The sequence below is a fragment of the Phytophthora infestans genome, genomic scaffold (genome assembly GCF_000142945.1).
Source record: "Phytophthora infestans T30-4 supercont1.10 genomic scaffold, whole genome shotgun sequence".
Classification (NCBI taxonomy): domain Eukaryota; phylum Oomycota; class Peronosporomycetes; order Peronosporales; family Peronosporaceae; genus Phytophthora; species Phytophthora infestans.
In genome coordinates this window covers 2411892-2438195 of record NW_003303749.1, presented here as the reverse complement: position 1 = coordinate 2438195, position 26304 = coordinate 2411892, and the positions used below count along the sequence as shown (strand labels likewise).

The window sequence follows — 26304 nt, the reverse complement described above, 5'->3', positions numbered from 1 at the left end:
AATAGTCAACGCACGTAGGCTAGCAGCGTATTTGCTGTATGGAGCCTTAACCGCAACCGCTTCAAGAAGAAGAGCTACAGAAGGGGTTTCACCATTAGCAATAGCATTCACACGCTGAGTAGTTCCTCGCATTGCTTCGCGGTTTTCCTTTCTTCTGGCAGCTTGTGTAATCTTCGGGCGCCCTGACTTTCTTACAGTTGTCGAAATTCTCCACAGTGGCATGGTTGAAGCACGCGTCTCCTCCTCTGATTCCTCGCTTTCCTCCTCGCGTTCATTTAACACCTCGTTGCCTTCACGGCGCTCAAAATGAGTCTGCCCAGTCTGACTCTCGTGCACATTTACTGATGGGATTACAGTCTGAGACTGGACACCATTCTGGGAATTAGTGGAAAAGGTGTCTTGAGCGAGCTGAGTTGGATGCAAGTGGTCCGCATCGACGCCTTCCATGAAGGATAGAAGAGCGGCGCCAGTCGGTGATAGTTGCATGTCATGATTGTCGTCAACGCTGATCCCCTCAAAGCTCAGTTCATCAGTGTTAATGGCGCGATCAATCTCAGATTGGTTTCCAGTCTCAGACTGTGCATCATTATTAGCATGTGTACCACGCTCAGGATGTAAGACAGTACTGGCTTGTGAGTCACTGTCGGGCTCTGGTAAACTTGGTGATGTACTTCGGGGATGTTTTGATTCGGGCTGTCGAAGTAACGGACAATTGCCAGCCTTCACCGCTTCTAAGACCTAGACCATGGAAGCCGTCAAGGTAGCGTGAGCTGTGGTACCCCACTGACAACCAATTTCAGCAATTTGCTTTCCGATGACTTGCAGCTCTCTAAACTTCTCGTTCTGGCTCTTGGTACGAGTTGTTGAGGGGGTCTTGATGTCGCGAATCTCGAAAGCTTCCTCAACGTCCTTAACAAGTGTCACTTTGCTCTTCAGTTTACGGTAGTTCTTGAGTAACCATCGAGGGTGAATAATACTCTTTGGCAACAAGCGATCGCAGTCGGTTTCGTTCCAATAATAGATGATGTGGCGGCATGGTAACAAGTGCGTCATTCGAAAGATGCACGAACATGGCCACGCTTCAGTACTAATCATGTACTCTTCCAGTATGTCATCGGTTTTGTTTTCATCGTCATACTGCATCATAATGTATGGCCCCACTGGATAGTACTGGTACTTGGTAGTTGGTAGAATCGCAAACTCGTACTGCTGCTTGACTAATTCAACTGCATGTCGGGATACCAAATTCAACAGCATATTTAGTTCCTCATCATAGTCCGAGCTCACAGCGACACCAATGCGATTAATGCTCCGCGCCCATGAACGCTCGTTGACGGTCTGCCAAAATAAAATAGCAACCACGCATTCATCTGGAGTAGTAGAGCGATTAATTAGCGATTTCAGCTTCTGCCAACTTGATTCTAGCCTAATTAAACGAAATAAATTAACATACGAGTGAGTGATTAATTTGTAGTAACATCAGCTCACGGCTCACCTTTTATTGGTTTGGTTCCCCAAGTGCGGGATGTTGCCGCGATATATCGAGCTCCACTGTTCCTTACAGGTTGTCCAGTTGTCGTCAAAATACGAAAACCACAACTGCTGCTTCTCTTCCAAACGTAACAGCATCTTCATGGCTGCTAACACCTTATCGTAACCAGCCTCCGTTGGAGCGCTCACTAGTAGTTGTATCAGTCTTTTCATTTCATTCTTCGTCCACGACCCAAAGTTGAACCTCTCCTCAACCTCCTCTTGTAGATACTTTACCACATGAAAGTGGCAGAGCAAAACTCGCGCTTTTGAAAACTGTTCTTTTAGTACAGCGAGCTCTGTGAAATCTTTATCAATGATAATGACGGCGACAGAATCAAAAGAGGGGCATCCTTCTTTAAACTGCTCACACGCAGTGCGCAAGGTTTCTTTTTTCTCGTTTTTAACGAGACAATGCTGTACAGTCACAGAAACGTACACAGTTTCAAACTGGTTACAAATTGTTGCACAAACTAGAATTTGCACCGAACACCAACCTGTACATGTTGACCCTTGCCAAGAGCGTCGTGGATCATACAGCTGAATAGCTTGTAGTTTGAGCTATTCGTGTCATGCGTTGCATCGATCAATAGGACTTCTGGAAAGCTCTCGAACATAGTCCGCATATGACTCGACTGGAGTGAAATACACTCCACAACTCCCTAGTAATACATCACAACAATGTTAGTAAGTTATGCCATGATTGACTAATAAAACCCAACATCTACCGCTTGGTTCGTGTACACCCGTGCCAAATTCCCCTTTTCGGACGTAAAGTCCTCAAGGATGCTATTTATGCGTTCTTCCATGGTCGGAAAATCGTAGCTTTCCCGCTTGAGCCTAGCCAGAAGGTTGTGTACGTCCTTCATCTCTGGCTGCACCGAAGCATTCTCGACGATGTATTCAAGGATACGTTTCCGGTTAGCTCCTCCACGATGAAGCACGCGCACGCCATCCACGACTTCGTCGTCTGAAACTCGCCTCGCTTCGTGGTATGTCTGGTAAGCGACTAAATCAACGTCGTGATTGTGGGTCGTTACCTGTTTGGTGATACAGACTACCCAGTCACCAGACAGACGAACACAAGCATTAATCTGCAGTATACAAATATTAGCAAGTATTGTTAAAGTGAGCTCTCCATGCAGCATGTCTAGATAATTAAACCTGAGCTTTGCATCCAATGCGCCTTGAATATTGGTTAGGACGCCCGCCGCGACGACTTCTCCCCGTCCTCGGTGACCCCGAATGCGTACACACGTACGTTTTATTGTAGAACTTCAGTTCGGCAGGAATTTCATCACAATACGAGTTGGATTCTTTGATTTTGGCGTTGCGTGTACTTGCAGGAGTTGCAGTTCGCACAGAATATACCTGCATGCACAAAATGATATGTACAGCACAATAAGAAATTGTGCACAGTTTGAAGTTGGAAAGAAGTCTAAAACGGGTGCCCAACCTGGTAGGTGCGCTTGCTGTAGGCCTTGATATAAGCTTCCAGTAACTCCCAAGTGTCAAACGATCGCCTATCGAGCGGGGGGACCGAAACCAACTCATCACGTGCTGTTACTCCTCCGCAATCTTCGTCGGAATCTCTCCCGCTGCTTGAGTTGTTGTCCTTGTACGCGTCCTCGACTGGATCGACATCCGCTTGACTCCGAGTTGCATCGCGACGTTGGCTGGGCTGCTCCGAATCTGAAGAATCGTCTGAAGACAGTGCGCGGTCCCTGCTTGAGACATATCGCCTCCTCCTCTTCGCCTTTGAGCGAGCACTCCGTGCTTTTCCTCGCTTTCGCCGCGGCGTCTTCTCGTAGGAGGCCTCGCTCTCACTTTCGCTTCCGGTAATAGCGGCGCGGGACCTCTCGTGCGTCCTGGGAGCTTCGCGCTGGGGCATCGCGAAGATTGATGCAGTACAGGCGTTGGCACGGGGGCTCTTTTCGCGATTGAGGGGGAAATTTATCGGCCGCTCATTCCGCAGAATGATTGTCGCTGCCTCCAGTTGGTGCGCTTAGGGGATGCGTGATAGCTTCCTTTTTATTACTGTGATTTTCTGCCCTTTATTTACTGTGCACGTAGCCACTTTCCTGTATTATAGTCAGATTGGCAATCTCTCTCAAGATCTTCAACCCAGATCTGTTTACTGTTAGTCATGTCGTCTGTTCGCGTGCCTTATCCCTCCAGTGACTCAGGTAACGTCAATATTGAATTGCAGCAAACTGATGCCTCCACTACCCTCGGCTGATTCCTCGCTTTGGGAAACTAGTTTTCAGTCATCCGGGGATGACGCTGCTATGCTTTTGGGCAAGAGCTACCTAGTTTGGCTACAATACGATTCAGATGTTCGAAATGCAGAAGAAACCGGTCGCAAGCGAAGCAATCACGCAGCTTCTAACTCAGAAAAGAAGCGTAGAACGACGTACGATGTGCGGCGCGAGCAGAAGGTGGAGCTCACGGCACTAGCCGGCGAGCTAGGTAAACAGCTTGACGAGCTCAAGTATCGAGTATTGGTGGAGCAGGGAGAAGCTGCCAAGTCCAACAAGCAAGTGGCAGCGGGAAATACAGTTCTTCAAGAATTCATCCAGCAACAACACTTAGAGCTCGCAAAAATGCAGGCAATGCTTGCCGGACACTGGTAAGATAACTATCTGTACCGTTGATGAGGTGGGATATCGCTAACGTCCTCTCAGCAACAAAATGTCGACTCATTGCACCAGCGCAGACTATAATTCGGCTGGGAACAGATCCCACTGAGCGCCACAACGTGCTCATGGCACTCAAAGACAAAAAGTTGCAAGAGGCGAAACGGTTCATTATGACGCGTAGCCAAGGGTTGAATCCAAGGTCTTCGTACACCCAAGAAGAGCGGAACCATGGTGACAACGTCTGCCAGGTAGTTTTTGAAAACATGATTGTCAAGGGAGCCAGTGCTACCCAGTGCTAGGGAGGTTTCGATGCATTCATTGACGTCTCGCAGAACGCTGAAATCATCATCTCCGAGTTGCTCGGTGGTATCACTATCCGAGAAAACAACGAGGCAGACAATCGAGATATCTCGCAGATGCGTTTGGTGACGTCAACTACGTTGGGAAACGAAGTGGAGTCGAACTCAGTCATGTTTGCGGAGTTTGTGGAGGCAAAGGATGGCCAAGACGAGAACTGTGGGGTAATTGTGACAGACTTTGTCGATTCGGATGAACTTTACCCTTACAAAGCAGAGGAAAGAGCTCGACGAGACGCGACTTCTGTCTTTATGATTCGTTCGCTCCAGGAGAAAGTGAAAGATTCGGATGATGAAGAACTTCTCGTTGTAGCTACTCGATGGGTTTGCTTCAAGATCTCCGGTGGGGAACGAAATCTCTCGGTTGATCCGCTGCAAGAATTACAAGAGAGCACTGTTTCCTTTGGGGACTCGATGAAAAGGAGCATACAACAGCGATTGGGGAAGGCAAACTTGTACGACGAGTAGTGTAGCGTCAAGCAGTAAAGTGTTTCGTCCTAATACAGTGCAACTATTTTTTTGCCTCGCAAATTTGTTGGGTATTTAGCTGCGCTTATATTTCTCGGATTACATCTACAACTGGAGGGTCAAGATAAAATTGTCTTCTTCACTAAAATATCGTCCTCTATTCTCATTGTGAGCTGCACCGGACCGGTGTGCTAAGGCTCGAAAGCTAGTTTTTATGGAATAATTAAAGTGGAGTACCTGTACAAATGTGCACGATGTTATTGTGGAGCTGTGGTGCTGGGCTTAGCCCTGGACTGCCATGGACTGGTAGGAGAGAGCAACACAGAGTTGAGTGTTAGGCTTAGCTAGTTCACATTTTGTTTTTCAGCAGCTCAATACACGTTGACTGTTGCCGGGATATGGAACGTCACAGGAACCTCAGTAATGAATCCTCACTGAATCGGTTAATGACTTTAAGGCTCTACTCAGGAACCTTCAAGAACGCGTATCCCTGCTTAGGGCGTGTTCGCGTTGTGCCTGGAGATGGAGATGGTCCCATCTCACTAAATACGTCTAACAATTGATTGGCCAAAAACCATTTGTTACAACTGCACAACTGGAGATTAGAGGTGATATCCTTCTCCACCTATTGGAGGTGGAGACAGGAGACGGAGGTAGAGACGAGAGGCTCACAATTTGTTATGGAGGAGGACATTAAAAACGTTTTGCTAGCTGTGTGTGCTGCAGTAGGACAAGCGACTGTACTGCTTATAACTGCTGTACGTATAATGTAACGCTAGACTCATACACAGTACATGTACCTTTGACTTGCACTGGGTAGCATCAACCTCGAGGCCACCAATACGGTGAGTCTCTGCAGCTAGGTAATCCCACGCAGCACTCAACTGCTTCAAGTTCTTCGTGCCATCAAACAACCCCTTCAGGCTATCGAATCGCAATCTCAGCAGCACCTCAGCCGCATTTACTGTCCACGCAAATGGGTGCTTTGTCTCGTTCCTGCCTTGATTCCTGCGGCGTGGTGCGCTCTGACCACTGCTGGTACGAGTGTGTACCGGTATGATAGCTGCGTCGTCCTCTGGTTGAGTGGCGTCTTCAGACCTTAACTGCATCATATTTTGTTCTGCAGGAGAGCGTGAAGATGAGGATGTGACTTCTCGATTCTAGGTTGTGAGTGCCGTGTCCACACATGGTATCGGCACCTGATTGGTTTAAAGTGCACCTGGAGAAGGATACGTAGCGACACAACTGGAGGTGGAGATCGTAGGACACCACAATCATCTCCATCTCTAGGCACAACGCGAACAGGCCCTTAAGGAGGTGACTCCCGAAGCTTAATTTTAAATAAATATATATATCAGAATTTATCTGGTCGAATTGGTCACTGACGGTAAACATTTACCATAACGTACGATGATTTGATCAAGACTGCGCAAAACCCTGGAGCATAGCTCCTCTGAATGATTTTATCGTTTCTACCCGATTGGCCTCGCAGCTTAAATTGAATCGATTACGTCTGGAGGTTGTTGCTTGCCGGTGTTGCATTCTGCTTATCTATTTCGCACGTATAGCTGGCTTTAATTAGCAGCTTCTTTTCTGCAGTACTTATTAGTAAGGAATTTGTGAGGTATCGAATGCCAGAACATTGTATTGATGTAGGGATTGCGTGGGTGATATTGTCTGGAAGTTGCTTGTGCAGAAAGTAGATTTTTGGAGCGAATAATTCGCGTGAGGCTGCCCTTACAGCTCTTCTAGCTGCCGTTACGACGGTGTGCTGGATGGAAAGCAGTTAAAACCCTTACTATTTTACCGCTAGCAATTTCCAACTTACTCTTTTTGTTAGTTCTAAACGGAGCGTCTCAGGAACCTTTTAGCGCGGCGGCCCAGACCTCGAGATTTCGGTTCGTTTGGGTCTCTGCAGCAGCCATGACATTATCCAGGAGAGCAGCGACATCTTCCTTCCCATTCGAGCGAGCCAGCTCTGCAGCATTCTGTCCATCCTCGTTCGTGATATATAATGCGATAGACGGTAAGTACGTGATAAGCTCTTCAACCGCCTCTTGAAGCCCCAACCACGCTGCTACATGCAGTGGCGTATTACCATGGATATCCGCATAATCCACAAAATCCGGGTGCTTACTGCATAAATAGTGGATACTCTCAACGTCATTACGAAGACACGCATAAGCCAGGGGCATCCTTTCTTCAGTATCCGTAGCCAACAAGTCAGCTTCACACTGTTCGCCCAGAAACGCCAGTGTGTCGACGTTGGGCGCTATGTGAGCGCAAGTCAGCCTCGTATGGTTTCTATCGTCTACTTTAACACATCCACTCTCCAGTAAGAGCGCGATTCCAGCCGTATGCCCACTCGTTGTGGCAGCATGAAGTACTGTATCTCCGTACAAGTCGACTCCAGCGTTAACGACAAAATTTAACAGGTATTTCACACACTCAAGCTGTCCGGTATAACAAGCGTAGAAGAGTGGCGTTCGGCCATCTTCATCTCTCCAATCTAAGTATTCGCTGGCGGAATATCCGCCTCCATCTCCGTTTTGGAGCGAGTTTAAAAGAGCTTCCAAGCAACTGACGTGCCCACTGAGAGCTGCTGCGTGTAAGGCTGTCGTCAGCGTCGTGTAGTAACATTCTTCACATGCAGATACAGCAGCCACAGTGCTGGAATAGTAATTGTAATATTCGGCAAATGACGTCAGAGAGAATCCAAGAGAGCCGTCAGAAGACGGTAACTCAATACGAAGCGATCGATAACATTGATCTTCCTCATTCCACCGATTTAAATCAATTTTGACAGGTAAAAAAGCCGCGCATTTAGCTTGGATATGACCCACAACGTCTTTCAGATTCTCCACACTCACAGATTTTTCCAAACCTTCACATCCGGATAAACTATCGCCATTCAGAAGACCTGCCTGGTCTGCAACAGATGCAGGTACAATGTCGTATACAACCAGAGCGTTTGCACCCTCACTACTGGACGAATCTACCGGCGATATTATGGGGCTTTCGAGTTCAGATTTTACTGGTTCGATTGGATTTTCAGGCCACTTGAAAGGACTGAGCTGACAGCCGAGTAATCCTTTGCCTTCCCACTTTCGAGGACATAATGACACTTGAATCTCCTCAAAATGCTCTTCTGGAGTCTCGAGAGAGCGTAAAAGAACGACGGGAATCCGAGTGTTCACGTTCTTCTGCACACACTCTGCCATGGCCATTAAACACTTTGGTGTGCTACTCACAATCCCTCCGAAATCAACCAAAAGATCGCCACTCTTTAACGTTGCTTGCATCGCTGGCGAGTGGTCTGTGACGCTTAACACCTGCGCAAACGGTACAAAACCTTTCGCTTGGGCGGTGGAAGTGCTCCAAATCGGTCGGTCATCCATCTGGTCCTCTGGTACAGGCTCATTGGCACGCGTTTCAATTGTAGGGTCATTTCTTTCTAAGGCAATCTCCGCTTTGGGATTCGTAGCTTCAGCTGCCTCTTCAATGGTGCAACCTTTATCAGGGATAGGACTTACCGGTTCATTTTCCTCCACCGCTGCGACAGGAACCGTTTCTTGTGATATCTCCTTTTTTGCAGATGAATCTCGACCCTCTTGCTTCCCTGATTCCACTTGAGGTGTGCTATCTTCCGCTACGCTTATCTGACTTATATCATCATTGCTGACGAATGTATCTCCGTTATTTCCCTCAAACTCACTTGCCACACCCGGTTTGTCGTCCTCCGGTGCGTCCTCCACACTAGTACACTCCCCGTGGACACCGTTTGATCCTACAGATATAGGCACGTCTGTACTGTCCTGCGTTGTGAGGTTAGCGTCGTCTCCTCCTTCCGACTTGGTCTCCTCCTTTTGCACAGGTCTATTTTGCATCTCCTGACGCTCAGCTATCTGCGCTGCTCGCTCCTTTTGCAATTTATGAATCTGAATACGTCGCTGCTTGTCCTGCTCGTACTGCTGCGCCATAGCAGCTCGTCGCAGCTGAGTCGCCTCGCGTTGTGTCTCTTGCTCGCGTTCTTGGAACAAACGCCATTCCTCCTGCTCCGCTGCGATCTGTCGCTGTCGTTCTCGTTCCGCAATAGCTTGTTGCTGCATGGCGTGGCCCATTACGTCTTCCACCTGCATTTGAACGATCTCAAGCTCCGTCTGGTGCTTCTCACGAGCGAGTCGGGCCTCCTCTTGGAGCGCATGTTGCTTCTCAGCGAACTCCGCTCGTGCTTTGGCATCTGCTGTGTCCTTAAGTGCTTTCATCTTGCGCTCCATTTCTCGTTTTCTCTTCTCTTCTTTCTCTCTCGCTTCCATCTCCTGTTGCTCCCGTTGCGCTCGGATCTTGGCCAGATACTGCTCCTTTATCCGTTTCTCCTCTTCCAGCTCCCTCTCGCGTTGCAACTTCCTCGCAGCCTCTTTCTCTGCTTCCACCAGTCTGATGACTAGCAGTTCCTCTTCTCGCATACGAGATCTCTCGTCTTGACGCTGCAGTCTCGCCTGTCCTTCTGGTGTACCTGTATAGTCCTCTTTAGCCATCAGAGACAGCTCTATACGGCGCTGTTGCTCGGCTGCCATTCGTTGACGGTGGTTCACAGCAGCCGAAGCTTCGTCTCCGCCACTTTGGACTTGCTGGGGGGCTGCAGCGTTGACGTGACGCATCATCATGAGGCGATCAAAGCCCTGATAGCCCACAGAGCCTCCTGTGGGAGGTCGTACGAGGTCGAGAGAGCCATGACCAGTTGGTGGACGATGTGCAGGGCTCTTAGGAGGCGGAGGGTGCGAGCGAGAAGAGGAAGACGCGTCCACCGACAGAGGAACCACGCGACGGCTGCCCATGATGCAGCAAACAAGGAAGTTGCATGTGTATTGGCAAATACATGCCAACTATTTTTAAGTGTTGCCAAAGTGATCATCACTCCTGGAAACTTCAACTGACTTAACAACATTCTGATATTGACCAGCACTCTTATTGGTCGTACGGGAAGGCATCCATGTACTCGACGGCCTCGGCCCAGCGGAAGTGGCTGTCGTCCAGGACGGCGGGGCGGCGCGAGCGACGAACTCCCGTCCACACGCCAACGATGAGCAGCAGTGTCAAACACGACATTGACGTGAGCATAGACAGCTTCATAGTCCACAGCTGATCGTCGTTCGTTTGCCAGTGATGAGGCACGAACATCGGATGCTCGAAGCCTGTGTGGGTTGTGGTTGTAGCCGCTCCACGAAGAGCAGCCTTGGCACCCCATGCGGCTTGAGCAGATTTCTCACGAGCAGATTCTCGTTCAAGCAAAGGAGCGTCTGGTGGCTGTGACTCTGCATTTTCAGGCACTTGGTCGTCTATAAAGTCGTCCAAGATGATCGCTCCCATCGCAGCTGCAGCTTCCATGACGATTTCCTCTTCCAATTGCTCCTTCTTCTCTTCTGAAAGTATTGGCCCACTACCTGTTGACGCTGGGATTATTGCAATGATCTCATCCTCCACGATCTCATCCTCACCGTCGATCAAACTCACCACGATGTCAATTTCTGCCAATGATCCTTCATTCGGCAGCTCGTCTAGCGCCTTGTCCAGCTCCAGTTTCATTTCTTCCAGCTCCTTCTCCACCTCTGCTTCCTCTTCGAACAACCTTTCGACCTTGTCTCCAATACCTTTCTCCATCTTCGGAGGCGCCATCTCGTCGATAACCATTGCATCCAACGTATCAGCCACGTTGCTCTCGATTTGCTCCTTGATTTCGTCTTTTTTCTCCTCTGAAAGTCTAGTATTCGGGATCTCCACAATGATCTCATCAGCGATCCAAAGCTTCGAGCCACTTTTGGTACCATCCAGTTGCCCAATAACGATGTCGACCTCGAGAGCTCCACTACCGCTGGATAAATGATCCAGAGCTTCATCGAGTTGCTTGTCTAGCTCAACCAACGTGTTGACCACCTGAGCCTCTTCTTGGATCAAGACCTCGACAGCGTCGAGACTGCCGTTCGCTGCTAGGTAATCGTCGATTGCAACGCCATTCACGTCGATTTCAGTGGGTTTTGTACTGGTGATGAGCGGGAACAGCAACAGCAACAAGAAACGGAGCATTCGTGTCATAGCTACTGGAAGATCTCTCCATTGCGACCTTTCATCCCTTCATCTTGTGTATGCAACACTAGCTTCCATCCATCAGAGAATCAGATCTACATCTGATTCTGATTCTCAAAGCCATTTTTTTCGAGCGGTCGCTATTCCATACCCACGTATTTCCGATTGGATAACCCGAAGGTATCGCCGGATCACAAGGAGGAATCTAGAGCGCATATGCAATATTCTCCGCAGATTAGTTTATTTTTACGCTTCTAATGATGCGCATGCAGCACTCGCACCAATTTATATTAAGCATTTAAGATAAAGTGTTGTGTCGCTCATTTTGCATAAGTGTAGGCAGGTCGCGATTCGGTTAAAAACGACACGATCGCAATCTCAGACAGTGCTCACGATCCGACAGGTCGCGATCCCGGTTAAGAGCGACCCTCAGGCTCAGTGTGGCTTTAAACGACTGCAGGTCAAATAGAGAAATTGCCCAATCCTGGTACTATTCATTTAGGCGTCATCAAATCATGGTCGCATTAGCCAAATCCTGGTACTCTGGCTGATTACATGTGCGACACTCTCCAATCTGCGGTGCAGTGGGTACATTAGCGACCCGTGGCGGAGTATAAATTCGTGCAGGCTTGGTACAAACTTCGAGCAAGCGTTTGAGCGGGATGAAGCCGCCGAAGCCTCCACCCCCTGACAGGGGTCGAGGCGACACGGCTGCTAAAGGTTCGCCAGGAAAGGGGGCAGAGCGAACGGCTATCGGCAAGGCAGAGGTGAGCGGAGGAGCAGACCGGCGAGGGAGGGAGGGAAAACAGCAAAAACAACAAGAAAAATTCGAAGATCCAAAGGGTGCAATGGAAGAGTCGGAGACCATATGGTCGCAAGACTCCATTGTCCCGGAGACGCAGCAGTCGCAGGAGGATGATGAAGCCATGCCGGACCAGGTAGGCGAGGGGACAACGGAAGGAGACAACGGGACTAACAACAACGAACGCGGCTCGGAACACGGGGCAGGGGCTCGACAGAGTCAACGACCCAGCGTCACCGGAGACATCCAGCAGCAACAAGAGCCGATGACCGGAATCACATCGGTGCCAGGGACCACGCCAATGCGGGGAGAGGAGACCGAGGCTAATTCGGGTGACGGAAGGACGGAAGACACTACGCCTATCCTGGACGAAGTTATAACGGTGGAACCGGAGGAGATGTTCATTGCCGTAGTGACGATTATCAAGCGGAGCTCTGGTGAACAACCGCGAGATGAGTGGGTCACCACGATCGCCGAGCTCTATGCGATCATCCATAGATCGGTCAGCATTGAGGAAGACATTGTGCCCCCCAACAAGCAGCGATACCCCAAGTTGCGAGGAGATGAAAAGGCACTGCTATACAACTTGTTCCGAGAGATGAATGTGATTGGGAATGGAACGTACGCAGCCTGGAAACAGTGTATCACGTCAGTGACCCAAGACTTGCTCAACACCCGCTGGACATTTAAAAACATAATGTACAGCAGGATTAGCAAGGCCCGTTGGGCTCGAACTCCACCGCTCAATCAGTGGGCGGAAAAAGTGAAATCAGGGATGACAGCAGACGCCTCCAATCGAGCAAGTGGGTCGGAGGCCGGCGCCTCTAGTGGTCATTACGACACCTTCATGTTCAATCCAGCCTGCTTCTCCAAACCTGATATCGTCAAGTTCAGGGCGATTTGTGAACAGGTTCACGCAACCCAAGGCGATAAACACCTGAGAGAGGCAACGGCAGACGAGTGGACGGTCATTGTGGGCATAGCCGAAGGAACCATCGCATGTCGTCGCATGCCGGATTTCCTCAGCAGCGTATTCGATTCCCAGGAAAGGCTGCGTCTGCACACCACCATCCAGCAACAGGTGGAGGGTGAACTAGTAATGCAATTGCGCGGCAGAGCACGAGTGAAACACAGCAGACAGCAGACTCGACTGATCAAGAAGGAGATACTGCTGGACGCGGCGAAAGCGAGGATTAACGTCCACGAATTGCTACACATGCTCAACCTGGCGAAGACCATCGCGTACAACGACATCAAACGCAGCATCCACATTTTCTTCTTCGACAGAGCCACTGCGGCGAAGTTCCAGGGACTGCAGGTGCCCTTCCGAGGCGTAATGTACTCTCTAGGAAATGTCCATCGTCCGGACACCGGATCAGTATGGGACAGGCAGTTGAACAGCGATGGAGTACGCAGGACTACACAGCGCGAGTACGAAGTGGAGATCCACAACCTAACGCGGTTCACTGACATTGGTCGCCTCACAGCGTTCCTGACCAAGCATCTGGCAGTGCCGTTTGAATTGGTGAACATGGACTCGTTTACGCCGAATTCCATGCGAACCACGGCGTGGACCTTGCGAATGAAGTCGGCGGAATGCCCGGAATATCTGAGAGGAATTGTCAGGATCATTTGGTTAGGAAGGATGCTCATCTTGAAGCATAGTTACGCGAAGAAACAGCTACAGTGTTTCCGTTGCGGTAACCTCGGACATCTCATGGCTCGCTGCCAGATGTCTGATGAGGCGCTTAAAGGTGTCGGCAGTCGGGTAGCAGACGACCAACAAGTCGCGAGTCTCGACAGCTTGGCCAAGTCGTTCACCAGCCCAGCAGATATGAAGCGAAGTATGGAGGCGAGACTGAAGGTCAAGGAGGAAGCGTATCGACAGGAAGAAGCTGCCCTCGAGCCAGTAGCGCCACCTAAGCAGAAGCTCAGGACGACAGAGCAGACCAAAGTAGCGGCCGACGTCGGCCAACACAGTCAGCCTAATGCGTCGTTTGCCCCTCCGCAAAGCGCCCGAGCAGCACGGACAACGGGTACCCAGTGGACGAAAGTGTCACTTGCTCGCGGCAGGACTCTATATGCTCACCCAGCAGCATTACAGCGAAAAGGAATCAAGGTGACAACGCATTACTCGGAGCTGTTTGATGCGGATGACGAGGATCCGGCAGAGGAAGAAAAATCGGAGGAACATCCTCCAGCTCGAGACGTCGTGGAGTTATCTTCAGGTAGTGAGCAGGGGCTAAAACCGAAACCAGTCATCACAGCGGCTGCGAAGGCCAAATTGCACCTAGTGAAGACGCAGTTGCCCAAGCTGCCGGAAACGTTCCAACTCATCGCATTAAAGCAGCGTCAACATGGAGTTATAGGCAATATCCTCCAAGAATTGCGAGACAGTCATGGGAGTAGCTTGCCACTTCATCCTGACTCACTGGAAGAAGCTGCGACGTTCGAACAGATTGAGAGCAGTCTAGGCATGAAAGAAGTCTCTACCCCAGCGTCCGGAAATTGTATGGCGATGGCGATTTCGCAGGCACTGGCAGACCAAAATTTGGCAGCCAAACCTGCAACGATGGAACAGTTAACAGCGGCGATCAAACGGGGAATCTGTTGGGCAGGCCAGCTCAACTGTATGGAGCAATTTGATCATTTCACCCGGACCACCACCTTAGTGAATATGGGGAGGGGATGGGAAGGAATGGGTCCGAAGGAATCGAGCAAACAGTTTAGATGGTATCTGCAAGAGTATGCGGCCTCCTCCTCCAAGATTCAAGATACAACTGGGGTTCCAGTGAATGGATGGCCACTGCAGCGAATTTTCTCCGTAGACGCATCTTCGTCTTAGCTTTTGACACTGATGAAAAAAAACAATGGCACTGCTCGGAGTATCGACCGAGTAGTATGACACGGGGCAGAAATTTTTTCGAAACTGGTCAACAGGTCCCGCTTCAGCTACAGGAATGTCTTCAGAGAATCTATCAAGCCAAACTTGACGACCCACAGACTGGGCCGCTAGTTCTTCGCTTCTGGGGCCGCCACTACTCGGCTTCGTACATTCAGCGGCTTTCCAAATCCCCGTCGCAACAGTAAACACGCCATACGAGGAAAAACGTGTAGGGCCGCTGGCAAGGGATGCAGACGTGGACATGGACTCGGAACCACGCGAAGTAGCGAGCTCCGATCAAGCTCAAATGAATAATGATGATCCGTGGGATCCGACGGCCTGGGATGGAGACTTAGATGAACTCAAGAGACGGCTCTCCGGCTTATCAATTCCGCATGACTTGAAATGTGAAATACACGTCATTCTCCAGCAGGCGGAACCGACCCGGTTGGACGAACTATTAGCCTTCCTGGTTAATACAGCTTCGCAACTCACGTATGCAGAACGACACGCGTTGGTCCGGTTGGATCTAACAAAGGAGAACGACCCTGAAATTAGGCAGCTCTTGCAGAAGTATCAAATCTCCAAAGTTATCTTACAGCAGTGGAAATCAACAGTTCAATCGGCGCATACGAGAGTGGTTCAGCGCGATATGATCAGCGAAGGTGCAGCGGAGGAAGAGACCGCATCGCTATACGAACCATCGTCCAGGAGTAGCCAGGACAGCTCGCAGCCAACAGTAACACCCCGGCGAACCAAGCAACCCCCTCCGAAAGCGCCCACCAAACGAGCACAAACGCTAACGCCAATGGAGTGCGAAGCTGTACGACAAGGAGTGAAGGCCAAACGAGATCACACTAATCAGCAGTTGCAGGAAGCTCCGAAGCAAGCAGACCAGGCCATGGTGCCCACGCTTCCAACCAAGCCTGTCCGAGAGGCTTGGCCAGAACAATGGCAACAAATGCAATCGATATAGCCATCGACAGCGAGCGCTCCGTTCCCACTTGAACAGAGCACTGAAGAAGAATGGATCTTGACGGCAAGAGCGGAACCTACAATGCTTCTCCACATGATCCAACGCTTTGCATTCCCGGAAGAACTTATGGCCTCCCTTAGTGACAAGACGCTCATGGAATGGACTTCCCAATGGAGACGAGACTGCGTGCAAGCCAGCCTCATCGCGTATCGTAGTCGCTCGGATGATCGGGGCACTCTTAGATGGCTAGATGACTGGAAGGCGCGGTTTGCCAGAGCGCCGCCAAATAATTTAGCTACTCTGGTGGATAGTAGCGACGATTGGGTGAAACTCCGGAGTAGAGGCTACGGAAAAGATGAAGTCCTTAAGTTATGTGACGTGGGGAACAAGAGGCGGCTTGCTCAACATCTACTTTGTGCATTGATTTACGAGAAGGAGATTCGAGCAATTACGGGTCGGGAAAATGAAAATGAGAATGGAGCACTCACACGTTTGAAGCGTCACCTCATAGCTTTACAAGAAGTAGACGACTTCCGGAAGGCGTACTCAACAGAAACAACATCGGTGGATTGGTCAGCTCTCGCGCGCTACTTTTCCACGGCCCTGGAGAAGAGGGTGGATGAGCGCGATCACCCTTATTAAGGGTGAAGAGATGCAGCAGCTGCCGCGACAACACAATCCAGAAAGCGGAGCTGCTGGAGACGTCTACGGGCGTCTGATTGCCCTACGCGAGGAGAAAGCAGGCGTAGGAAGGAAGAGGAAAGGCAAGGTGGAGTCGTCAAGATTCCTGACACAGAATGTGAGGGGGTTTAAACAGGAAAACCAGTTCGGCTGGTTACGAGCGTGGCGTAGAATACCGGTGAGGGAACGGCCGGTGGCTTGGTTACTTCAGGAGACGCAAATCAGCTCAGAGGATGAAGCGAGCACACTGGAGGAAGCATGGAAGCAGCTTTGGGGGAAGCAAAACGAGAAAGACGGCCCTCGCTTATCATATTGGAGTGTGCACAGCTCCAAGGTAGGAGGGGTGGCGATATTACTCAACCCGGATCACTCCAAGGAGGCCAAAGCATGGAGCGTAGGCCACTGGACTAATCGGGGAATAGCTGTCCGAATCGGAGGGCAACTCGTAGTAAATGTCTACGCTCCCAATGTACCGGTGGAGCGAGAAGCATTCTGGAAACAACTCAGGCAATGGCAATGGCCCAGATGTGAAATAGTGTTGGCCGGCGATTTTAATTGCGTGCAGAGTCCGCCACTGGACAGGAGGGGTGAACAGCAAGGTACGAAACCCGAAAGTCCAGCGCTACGGGAACTCGTGCGCCACCTCGACCTGGAAGATGCTGTGACGTTAGAAGGAGCGGTAAATGAAGACGAAGAATATATCGATCCCACGGAATTCTGTACGTATTGGGGAGCAGAATGTGCGAGTAGGATCTACCGTTTCTACGTTCCAACCGACTGGACGAACAAGGTGCACTGGGTGGAAGTTAAGGAACCAGCAGCGCCCTCCGATCACCAGTGTGTCTGCCTTCACCTACGGAATCAACGCCAGCAGCACCAACGACAACTCACGAACCGTCTAAGTTCATACCCCATTCGGTCCTCCCGCCCAGCGCGGGTACAAGCAGAGCTAATGGCCGAACCGATAGAAAGAGGGGTGGGAAATGGAGTAACGAGCAGGACTTGGGACCGCACAGCTGTAGAATGTGTACACAGCATCAAGAAAATTCAGCATCAGGAGCGTAGAAGAAGGAAGAAAGCCAAGCATCGAGCGAATGCGCAAAACCGAGCGCATCTGCTTACAAGGCGGGATCTCCTCCACCAAACTGAAGAAGACATGCGCGAAAAACACGAGATTCGTCTAGGTCAGAAGCTGGAGAGAACGATTGAGCAAATCCGGTGGAATTTCAAGAGGGTATCCAACTGGGAGAAGGACCAAACAATCACTGATATCCGCCATGTCCACGGGGAGAAGTTTGACCGACACATGAACATAGCAGACAAGGTCGGGTCAGAATGGAAACCCATTCTCGGAAGGGTGCACAGCCAAATACCGTTGGAGCAGTTAGAAAGTGAGTTCGATCAGTTTGTGCTCGTGCCAAAGGACAGGCACGTGACACCGGAGCAGAATGAAGTCTTGATGGCAGAAACTATGCAGGAGGAAGTATTGACTGCCATTGCGGACCTCAATAGACACAAGGCAGCGGGGCCGGACGGTCTCAACAACGATTTCTTCAAAGACGCGCAACCTCTGCTGGTTCCAGCAATGGTGGCAATAGGCAATGGGTTGCTTAAAGGGGCAGAGCCGCCACCGTCTTTCCTTGAAGGACTGATCATCCCGTTGAGGAAAAAAGGAGATTTAACAGATGCGATGGACTATAGGCCTATTTCTTTACTGCAGACTGGTTATAAAGTCTTCATGAAGGTGCTAGCGGCCCGGATGCAAAGGGTTCTGGGGAGACCAATTGGCGATTCTCAACAGGGTTTCATTCAGGGGCGTCAAATGATGAAGACGGTCATGATGATGCTGGCGGTGATCGCAACAGCACGTGGTGAACCTGACCTAGCAGCATTGCTCAGCAGAGTCATTATTCAGCTAGATTTCAGGAAGGCCTACGACACGGTATCTCGTGAATTTCTCTTTGGCGCTGAAAAATTTGGCTTTTCGAAAGAATTCGTCAACTTGCAGCGACGGCTCCATGACGGAACAACAGCGAGGTTTCTCGTCAGCGGAGAGCTCTCAAGAGCACAATTAGTGGTATCGGGCATTAGGCAGGGGTGCCCGGTCGCGCCGCTGCTCTTCATCATCGCAGCAGAGGTGCTGGCTTTAGCCATTCGGCAGGACCCAGAATTGCAGGGCATTGAAGTACCGGGAGCAGAAGATCAAAGACACTTGTTTTCGGCCTTTGTAGATGACTCTACTCTATTTCTGCAGCGAGCTCAGCAGATCACCCGAGCCATGCAGATTGTGGAGCGCTTTGGTAGACTGTCTGGTCTACAGGTCCAGCCAGCCAAAAGCATGCTCATCTTCCTGAATAAGGCAGTCGAGTTGACTCAGTTCCTTGGCCTGCCGGTCCTGAAACATGGAGATACGGTCCGTTATTTAGGCTATCAAGTGGGCACCGGAACGTTGACGGATGTGAATTGGGCCACACGCATTCGGAACATTCAGCGAAGGCTGGCAACGGCAACGAGATTAGCGACCAGTGTGGAGCATCGGGTGACGATCTTAAATGTTATTATGTTACCGTCCGTGCTGTTCACTGCGGCAGCGTTCGAGATGCCCCTATGGGCAGAGAAGCAGATTCTCAACCTGCAAAAACAGTTCCTATGGAGACATAGCACAGCGACAGATACGAGTCGGCGCAAGGTAAATCCGGGACTTGTATATGCCCCAAAGCCGGCTGGAGGAATGGGGCTGGCATCAGTTCCTATAGCATGTCAGACCCAGAGAGTTAAACACACCATACTGTGGCTCGTGCAACGCAAAGACACTTACTGGTCTGCATGGAAGGCTTGGGTCTTTCGCGGATCAACGAGTGAGTGGGGTGAAGTTATATCTCCGACTAACGTGAACGCTAAGGCAGCCACACGAGTCAGAGGACAGCCTGGGGAAAGAGTGCAGCAGCTGATGACTACTTGGCTCCAACCACCTGATGACCTTTCAGCAGACTCCATCTTGAAGTGCCAGACGGATCTTGAGCAACTGGAAGTAGACTCTCTTAGCTGGACTGTAGCAGGAAGATGGATCATCGAGCTACCAAGGGTATTGGAGTCACCGTGGAGGGGGCTGACGGCGGTAGTTGAAACATTCTGGCCGGCATTCAAATGGAACGCCAACTCGTGGATATTAGACAAGAGTGGAAACACACTCAGCAATAAAAAATACGACAGGATTCAAAGCTGCACAGTCGAGGAACTTCATATCACGCGTACAGCGGAGACGACTTACGCCTTCTCAATCCCAGTCGAAGGAGCAGTGGAACATCAGCAGGCAAAGTTGAGGAGATGGGGCCTACCAATACTGCTGAACGCTCCGACGTTAGCAGTTGGAGCGGTACTGCACGTCCGGCCCGAGCTGACTTTGAGGCATCCGCCAGAAGTGTTAGCAGGTTACACCTGGCAACTCACGCAAGACGGGGGAGCGAGAGGAACGTGCATCACGGGTCAAGGAACTCAAGGAAGCAGCATTCTGTTAGAGCAAATGCCCAATGGGATAGCATGGAGATCAGCGTCTGGAGACCTGGGGGAGATTCAGCAGCCAAACGCAAGGAAAGCACTAGCCCAGCTCAGCGCCTCCGGAGGATTGGTGTTTTACGCGCACCCATGGGTCCACAGCTTCCCCTGATGTGTGAAGAAGAGCGTGGCAAACAAACACGTTTTGGTGGCGTTGAAAAAGCAGCCGTTCCGGCGGTACAGAGGAGATGACGGACAACTCCACAGGCAAGTGCAACGCCTTCAGAACATTGTGGCAACCAGCGTCTGGCAAAATGCAGCAATGCAACAAACACCGACGCAAGTATGGGCACACAAACACCAGCTCACAGAATACCAGGTCTGGGTGGTATATCGCGTGGCAGTTAGGCAACTCAACTTATACCACGAAGGATGTCGGCAAGATAATAGCTGCCGAAAGTCACCGGAGTGCCGTGAACACAAAGAGACGGTGGAACATCTCTTCTGGGAGTGTTCATGCGCGCAAGCCTGCTGGAGCAAATTAATTCAGCACTGGACGGGCGAATGCTGGTCATCCGGGCAGGTAGAGCGCTTCCAACAGCAGTGCGCCAGCCGCAAGGCACCGCTGCTATCTCAATGCGTGCAGCAGCAATTGAGCAGCAAGTCTCCGGATGAGACCAAACAGTTTACAGCGGACTGGAAGCGAATTTGGAGCATTCTTTGCAGTATCTGCCTCACTAGCATATGGACTCAGAGGAACAGAGTAGTCTTCCACCAAGACGAGATCACAGCGGACGCAAGCAGTCAGGAGTTTTGGGCGTCGGCCATGAGGCAACTACAAGCGATAGGAAAGCGGGAAAGCCGAAGACCGGAAACACAAGAGCAAGGTACCCGAATGCTGTTATGCCTGCGGGTACTACAAAAACGACCAAGAGAGCACCCAATACAAAGGGTGAGCCTCGTACAACTACCGGACCTACTGGCACCGGCGTTGCTAACCAGGCTTAGGAAATTCCAGACGTCTAGTCGTCGTTAAGACCAAATAGAATAGTCTGCCTCTCGCTCTGTGCGTCCTGGTACTATGTATGCCCCCTATTACTGATAACTTTGCTAGGGCACATATGCAGGTAGGAAGTATAAGCAAAAGCACCGGTGTAATGAAAAACCCGACAGACTTAGTGCTAACGTGAGCGAGTTTTCGTACGCAACATGAATAGTAAGGTTGGTCTTCTTAAACACTTGCAGCAGCGCTGGTAGTCATCACTAACCTCCTTCCCTATTGTGTCCCGGACACGATACCCCATGCGTTGGCTCGCTTGCACGCCCTCAACGCTTTGGATCTGTTCAATGAGGACCTTGTCGCTCACCTTTGGATTGATCAGTGCTTCTGCGCGGGCTTGTGACCTGATGTGCCATCGCCTTGTTGAAGCCTGTGCAGTCGTTGTGCTCTGTGCTGAGCGATCTGACGAAGAAGTCGCTGTCCAGGGGGCTCTTAGAGCGAAGCACATGAACTTGATATGAGCACTTGATTTTGCTGGAGCCCATGTAGACATTTGCTGCTCCCTAGACAGCTTCGAGTTCAGCCGAGCCTGTTTCCCCTGAACGAGCACAAAATAATTTCTGTGTATTGTGGAGTGCTTTTCAAGCAGGCTCCAGCAGCGTAGGATGAATTTTACAGTGCCTAGCACTATATCGTCTAGCATGGTGTCAGACGGCAAACATGTCGGATCTGGTGTTGAATCAGCTTGTGAGCAAGACCGACATAGCGAAGAAAGCCTGCGAGGCGGTTGTGAAGCAAGCACTGTGAAGCGAAAGAGGAGAAAACGACGAAGGCGTTGGTGGTGCCAGGCCCACTCCTTCGTCATGTTCTTCTATGCCCTTACCCCGCTCATACTGATGTCGTCGAAAGGTGCTGGCGGGTCGGTGTAGCCCTATATTTCCACGGGGTCTGTAGGTGGTGCGTGGAACATTTCGACTAATGTAACAATGTGTCGATGAAATACCACAAGGCTAGTCTGGCGTCTCCCTTGGCACTTGGGTATGCCACGGTGCATCACCATTTACGCTGCAACGCAGCTGACGTCCTCTACGACCGCGCGGCGCAGGTCATAACGGTGTCATTGAGAGATCAATGCGGCAGGTCACCAGGACTACCTCCTCGGAGCCTGGGGGGGGGGGGCAACCCGCTGGATCCCCAGCCATGACAAACAATCTGGTGGAATCACTCGGCATCTTGACGGGACACCGAGCCTGTCTCAAGGAGGCCTGGACACATATCCATATTATCGGTGACAGCCAGCTGGTACTCCGACAGTACCGTCGCCGTGTGTCGCTTCGTGCTCTTTACCTTCGTCACATCTACTCCAATGCCAGCGATTGGCAGCGCAAATGATGGTGCTCTCTGGGAAACACCACTATAGAACCTACAATCAGATGGCGGATGGCCTAGCCAATATAGTCATGGATGGCGGCAGAAGTGTTCAAGCTTGCCTCCCGCACGAAAGCGGTTTTGACAGGTGATGGGCTGCAGTGTACGACGCTGTAGCAAATAGTGTTGGTAATTGGTTGCAGCGGAGCGCCGATGAAAAATTTAGATTAATCTTGGCTCAAAAACGTCAATAGTGAACTGTTAAGTTAATTGTATGCATTGTGACTATTTCCAACGCGAGCTTCCTTCACGGTGTACACGTACCACAGTGAGCGATTACAAAGCAAAAGAACTAGCGTCTCGAGTGTGACGCGTCCTATGATTTATTTTAGCTAAACATGATCTTAGCGCGTGAGCACAGTCGCTCACACTCGCTCGAAGTGGAAGGCACGTACCATATGTCGACGTATGCACTACGCTTCGTAGTTTTGCGCCGCTTTAGGGCCTGGTCAGCAAAAGACGAATTGCTGCTCTCCTCGGGAGTCGGCTCGGCCTCAGTATCTTCGTCGATACGAAACGCCACATAAGCAGCACACTCCGGGGCCGTAAGTGCTTAAACTCGCTGATTATGACCAGCTCGGTCTCTAAGGCGGAAACCTTGACGACGGTGGTGTTTGAAGACAGACGAGGCTTTGATGAGGACCTACCCTTAGCACCACGATTTGAGCAGAAATACGAAAACTGTAGTGCCAGCACCGTAAAAGTGACCCTAGCAGAGCATTTTGTCTGACAGCACCGAAACGATTAGACGACTTCATAAAATGGCCACAGGCGCTACACTTGGCTGAGCGTCTCTTCGGCGCCCTCGCGTTTTGCTACACTCGCGATTTAGCGATACTCTCACCTGGAGAGTGCAGTGCTCGGCTCGCTGAGGAGCTCGCCTCCGTCCCAAATTTGTAGCTAATGATGCAGTGCTGACAAAAATAATTGCTGGTGTTTCTGGCATTTCCTCGCCAACACCATTTCCCTGCCAAGTTGCCAATTCTATGAACCATCATGCAAATGGCCTGTTCTTGTGTGGTCTAATTTAAGGCTGTGTGGAGTCACACCATTTTAATTTTAGACTACGGAATATTTTGTGTGCTTGCATGAAAAGGCCACTTTCCATCGACTTGCATTTCCACCCATCACACTTCTCAAGCAGGTTGCAAACCTGGCCAAATACATAGATCCTATGCTACCGCATGTTCTGACGCTTCAAGGGTGCCCCTTACGGTTTCCCCTAAGGGTGCCCCTAAACGGTTTCCCGTTTGTGGGGAACGGAGAGGACGAGCAGCCGTTGATTTTGAAAAAAACTACGATGAAACTGCTGCAAGACATTTGTGTACTACAACGAGCGGAACCTTTCCTAATTTTTCATCTGGACGCGACTTTTAAGCTCAGTGATCTTGGGTACCCTGTCATCACGTGTGGCATCACTGATAAGCGCCGTGTGTTTCACCTGGGTGCCTTATTTATTGTTATCCAGCGCACGAAAAGTGAGTACTTCGAGGCTATTGGAACGTTTACGAGGCTTTTTCACACACACACACACACACAAAAATCCCACTCAGAATTGATGCTGTTATGAGCGATGCCGAAGTTGCCCAGCTAAACGCACTATCAAAGATTGCTGTATTTGATAGCGGCAATAACTTGATGTGCCTTTTTCATGTGCTGTATAACGTTCTCAAACGCATCCGGCAATTTCCCGATTCGACCCGGGCAGTTGTTTACCATGATATTCTAGATATGCACTATACACTTTGTGACAAAGATTTGATTTCGGTCTGTAACCAAGTGATGAGTAACTTCTTTCTCGTTTGCTAGACTTTGTCAATTATTTCTATAAACAGTGGATAGCAAGTCGCGTCTGGTGCTGGCAAATCGACCACTCTCCTGGTGGGTTTGCAACGACAAACAACCCGTGTGGGGTCTTCAACGCCAGCATTAAACGCTACACGCAACAGAAAGTGGTGGATACTAGACGCTTAATAATAAAGCTGCTCACTATTGCAGAAGACTACTCCATTTGCGCACCTACGCCAGCAGCAGGTTCGTTACCAGCTCCCCCTCAAGAAGCCAAACGATTAGCCAAAGTACTTGTTTCAACTTGTCGAATTGCAGTGCTCCGAGCCCGTGACGAATCAACAGTTCGAATCTGATATCTTGGAGACACTGGACGTGATAACGAGGCCATTGCAAACATTGCCGCAATTGAAAATTCACGGGTTGTAATTACAACGCCGGAAGTGGGTTTAATTAGCTCTGCGGGGTGCCTGACTGACGATGAGAACAAGTCAGCATCAACGTTTTATTGCTCAGCGGTGAAATGGTCAGTCCGACGAGCGCACCATGTTGGTTTGCCACCGACGGGATGGTTAGTTAGCACTACTGCATTTGAGTGCGGGTGCACGTACTACATTAAAATTCTATCTTGTGCGCATGTCATATGTGGACGCATGACCATCGAGCTAAGTGTACCTGGCGCTGGTTGGTTACATGTGAAAATCAAGGATCGCAGAGTTCGCTGTGCCCGCGATGCTAAGCGAAAGCATGCAACTCGCTTGTTATTGCAAAGCAGTGATCACGCTATAGAGACTGTGTTTAGCGTACCGTTTCGGATGTCAGCAGTGACACCTCGCTGAGCTGCGATCTTCTGAGTGCATAGATTCAGACGTTTCTTCGTGACTTCACGGATGACGGCGTCAATTTCGACGAGCCAGTTGCTGCAAACACTAATGGGGAAGAAAAAAATCGGATGGATGTACACACAGAGACTAGTGCGGTTGATTTTTCGGAGTCGGCAAGTGGATGGACGCAAACTTAGGTGGGTGACATATATCTTTCTGCAGACAGCATCCACGAGGCAACGAGTGGCAGCATTCAAGAATCTACTGCCTCATCCAATACTTCAAGGATCGACATATCGCCGCTACTGTCGCCGATACAGCCTCCTGATCAACAACAACACACTGTCTTCCAGGAAGAAGATATTCATTTACGAAGACAGGAGGGGCGACCGCCGCTTGCATCTCCTGCTTTAGATATTCAGTATTGCCACGCTAGAGAATTACGTAAACTTGTACCTTTCGTTTGATAATATTTCTTTTAATGAGTATCACATACAAGCGATTACAAAAGCTTAGTGTGGACTTGTGGTATGGCAGAGCTATTTATGTTTTTTTTCTCTCATTAGTTTATCATTGGTACATCAAGCTATCCAACACGCAGACGGCTTGTATTAATGGAATCGTGACGACCGTGCTCATAGTTTCGCCCAGAACCGCTCCGACATTGAGCAAAAAACCTGAGCGAATTGCCAGCATCACGTACAGGAAGAGAAACGAGACGATAGCCCGCGCGCCGTCGATGCCCCTGAAGACCAGCTTCGGGAAGTCTACGAATATCATTCGGAGCGCAGCTTCCCAGCGTAATATTCTCTGAAAGTAGCGTCGACGCCACAGCACTAGCTGTGTGACTCGAAAGACTTCCAGCTTGCGGCGAAGCATCGTTGATGCAAGTCTCTTCATGTTGCTGGTGCAGTAGCTTTTCTTCTTCTGATTTCTTTGGTAATCGCATGGTTACGTCGTGGTGCTGGCCAGCACCTTGCTGACATGTTAAGTACCATAGTTCTGAATTGAATTATCATTATTGCCAAAGCTTGTTCACTGCATTGGTCGAGCAATCTATACCAGCCGACGCTCGCCAATATTACCGTGAGTAGATTCACCAGGTTATGTACATGGTAATAAGAAGAAAGACTTACCAGGAAGCACATACTTCCCTCAAAATTGTCTAATAGCACTTGCTCATGGTCTTGTACGCTTCCGAGCTATTGAGAAACAACGTTTTGATTGTTGTTATGAAGTAGCTTGGGTGCAATAGTGTTCCGTGATGATCCCGTATCTTGCTGATGTCTACTACATCTGTGGTTATAAAACACCAGCAACACTGTTACTATTGTGACCATGTAATAGCT

The 26304-nt window shown here is 50.1% G+C and overlaps 3 protein-coding genes across 3 annotated transcripts; 1 reads left to right on the top strand and 2 right to left on the bottom strand.

Moving 5' to 3' along the window:
- Positions 1–6849: 6849 nt before the first annotated feature.
- Positions 6850–9831, bottom strand: PITG_07129 (uncharacterized protein; the record flags this gene model as incomplete). Its single annotated transcript, XM_002905045.1, has 4 exons — positions 6850–7767; positions 7858–7971; positions 8029–8391; positions 8866–9831. The coding sequence occupies 4 exons, from the start codon at positions 9829–9831 to the stop codon at positions 6850–6852; spliced, it is 2361 nt and encodes a 786-aa protein (XP_002905091.1).
- A 130-nt stretch (positions 9832–9961) lies between these two features.
- Positions 9962–11077, bottom strand: PITG_07128 (uncharacterized protein; the record flags this gene model as incomplete). Its single annotated transcript, XM_002905044.1, has 1 exon — positions 9962–11077. One exon carries the CDS (start codon positions 11075–11077, stop codon positions 9962–9964), a length of 1116 nt encoding a protein of 371 aa, XP_002905090.1.
- Positions 11078–15415: 4338 nt separating this feature from the next.
- PITG_07127 (uncharacterized protein) lies at positions 15416–16116 on the top strand (the record flags this gene model as incomplete). The annotated part of the gene is made up of 1 exon (XM_002905043.1): positions 15416–16116. One exon carries the CDS (start codon positions 15416–15418, stop codon positions 15737–15739), a length of 324 nt encoding a protein of 107 aa, XP_002905089.1.
- Between the last annotated feature and the right edge of the window lie 10188 nt (positions 16117–26304).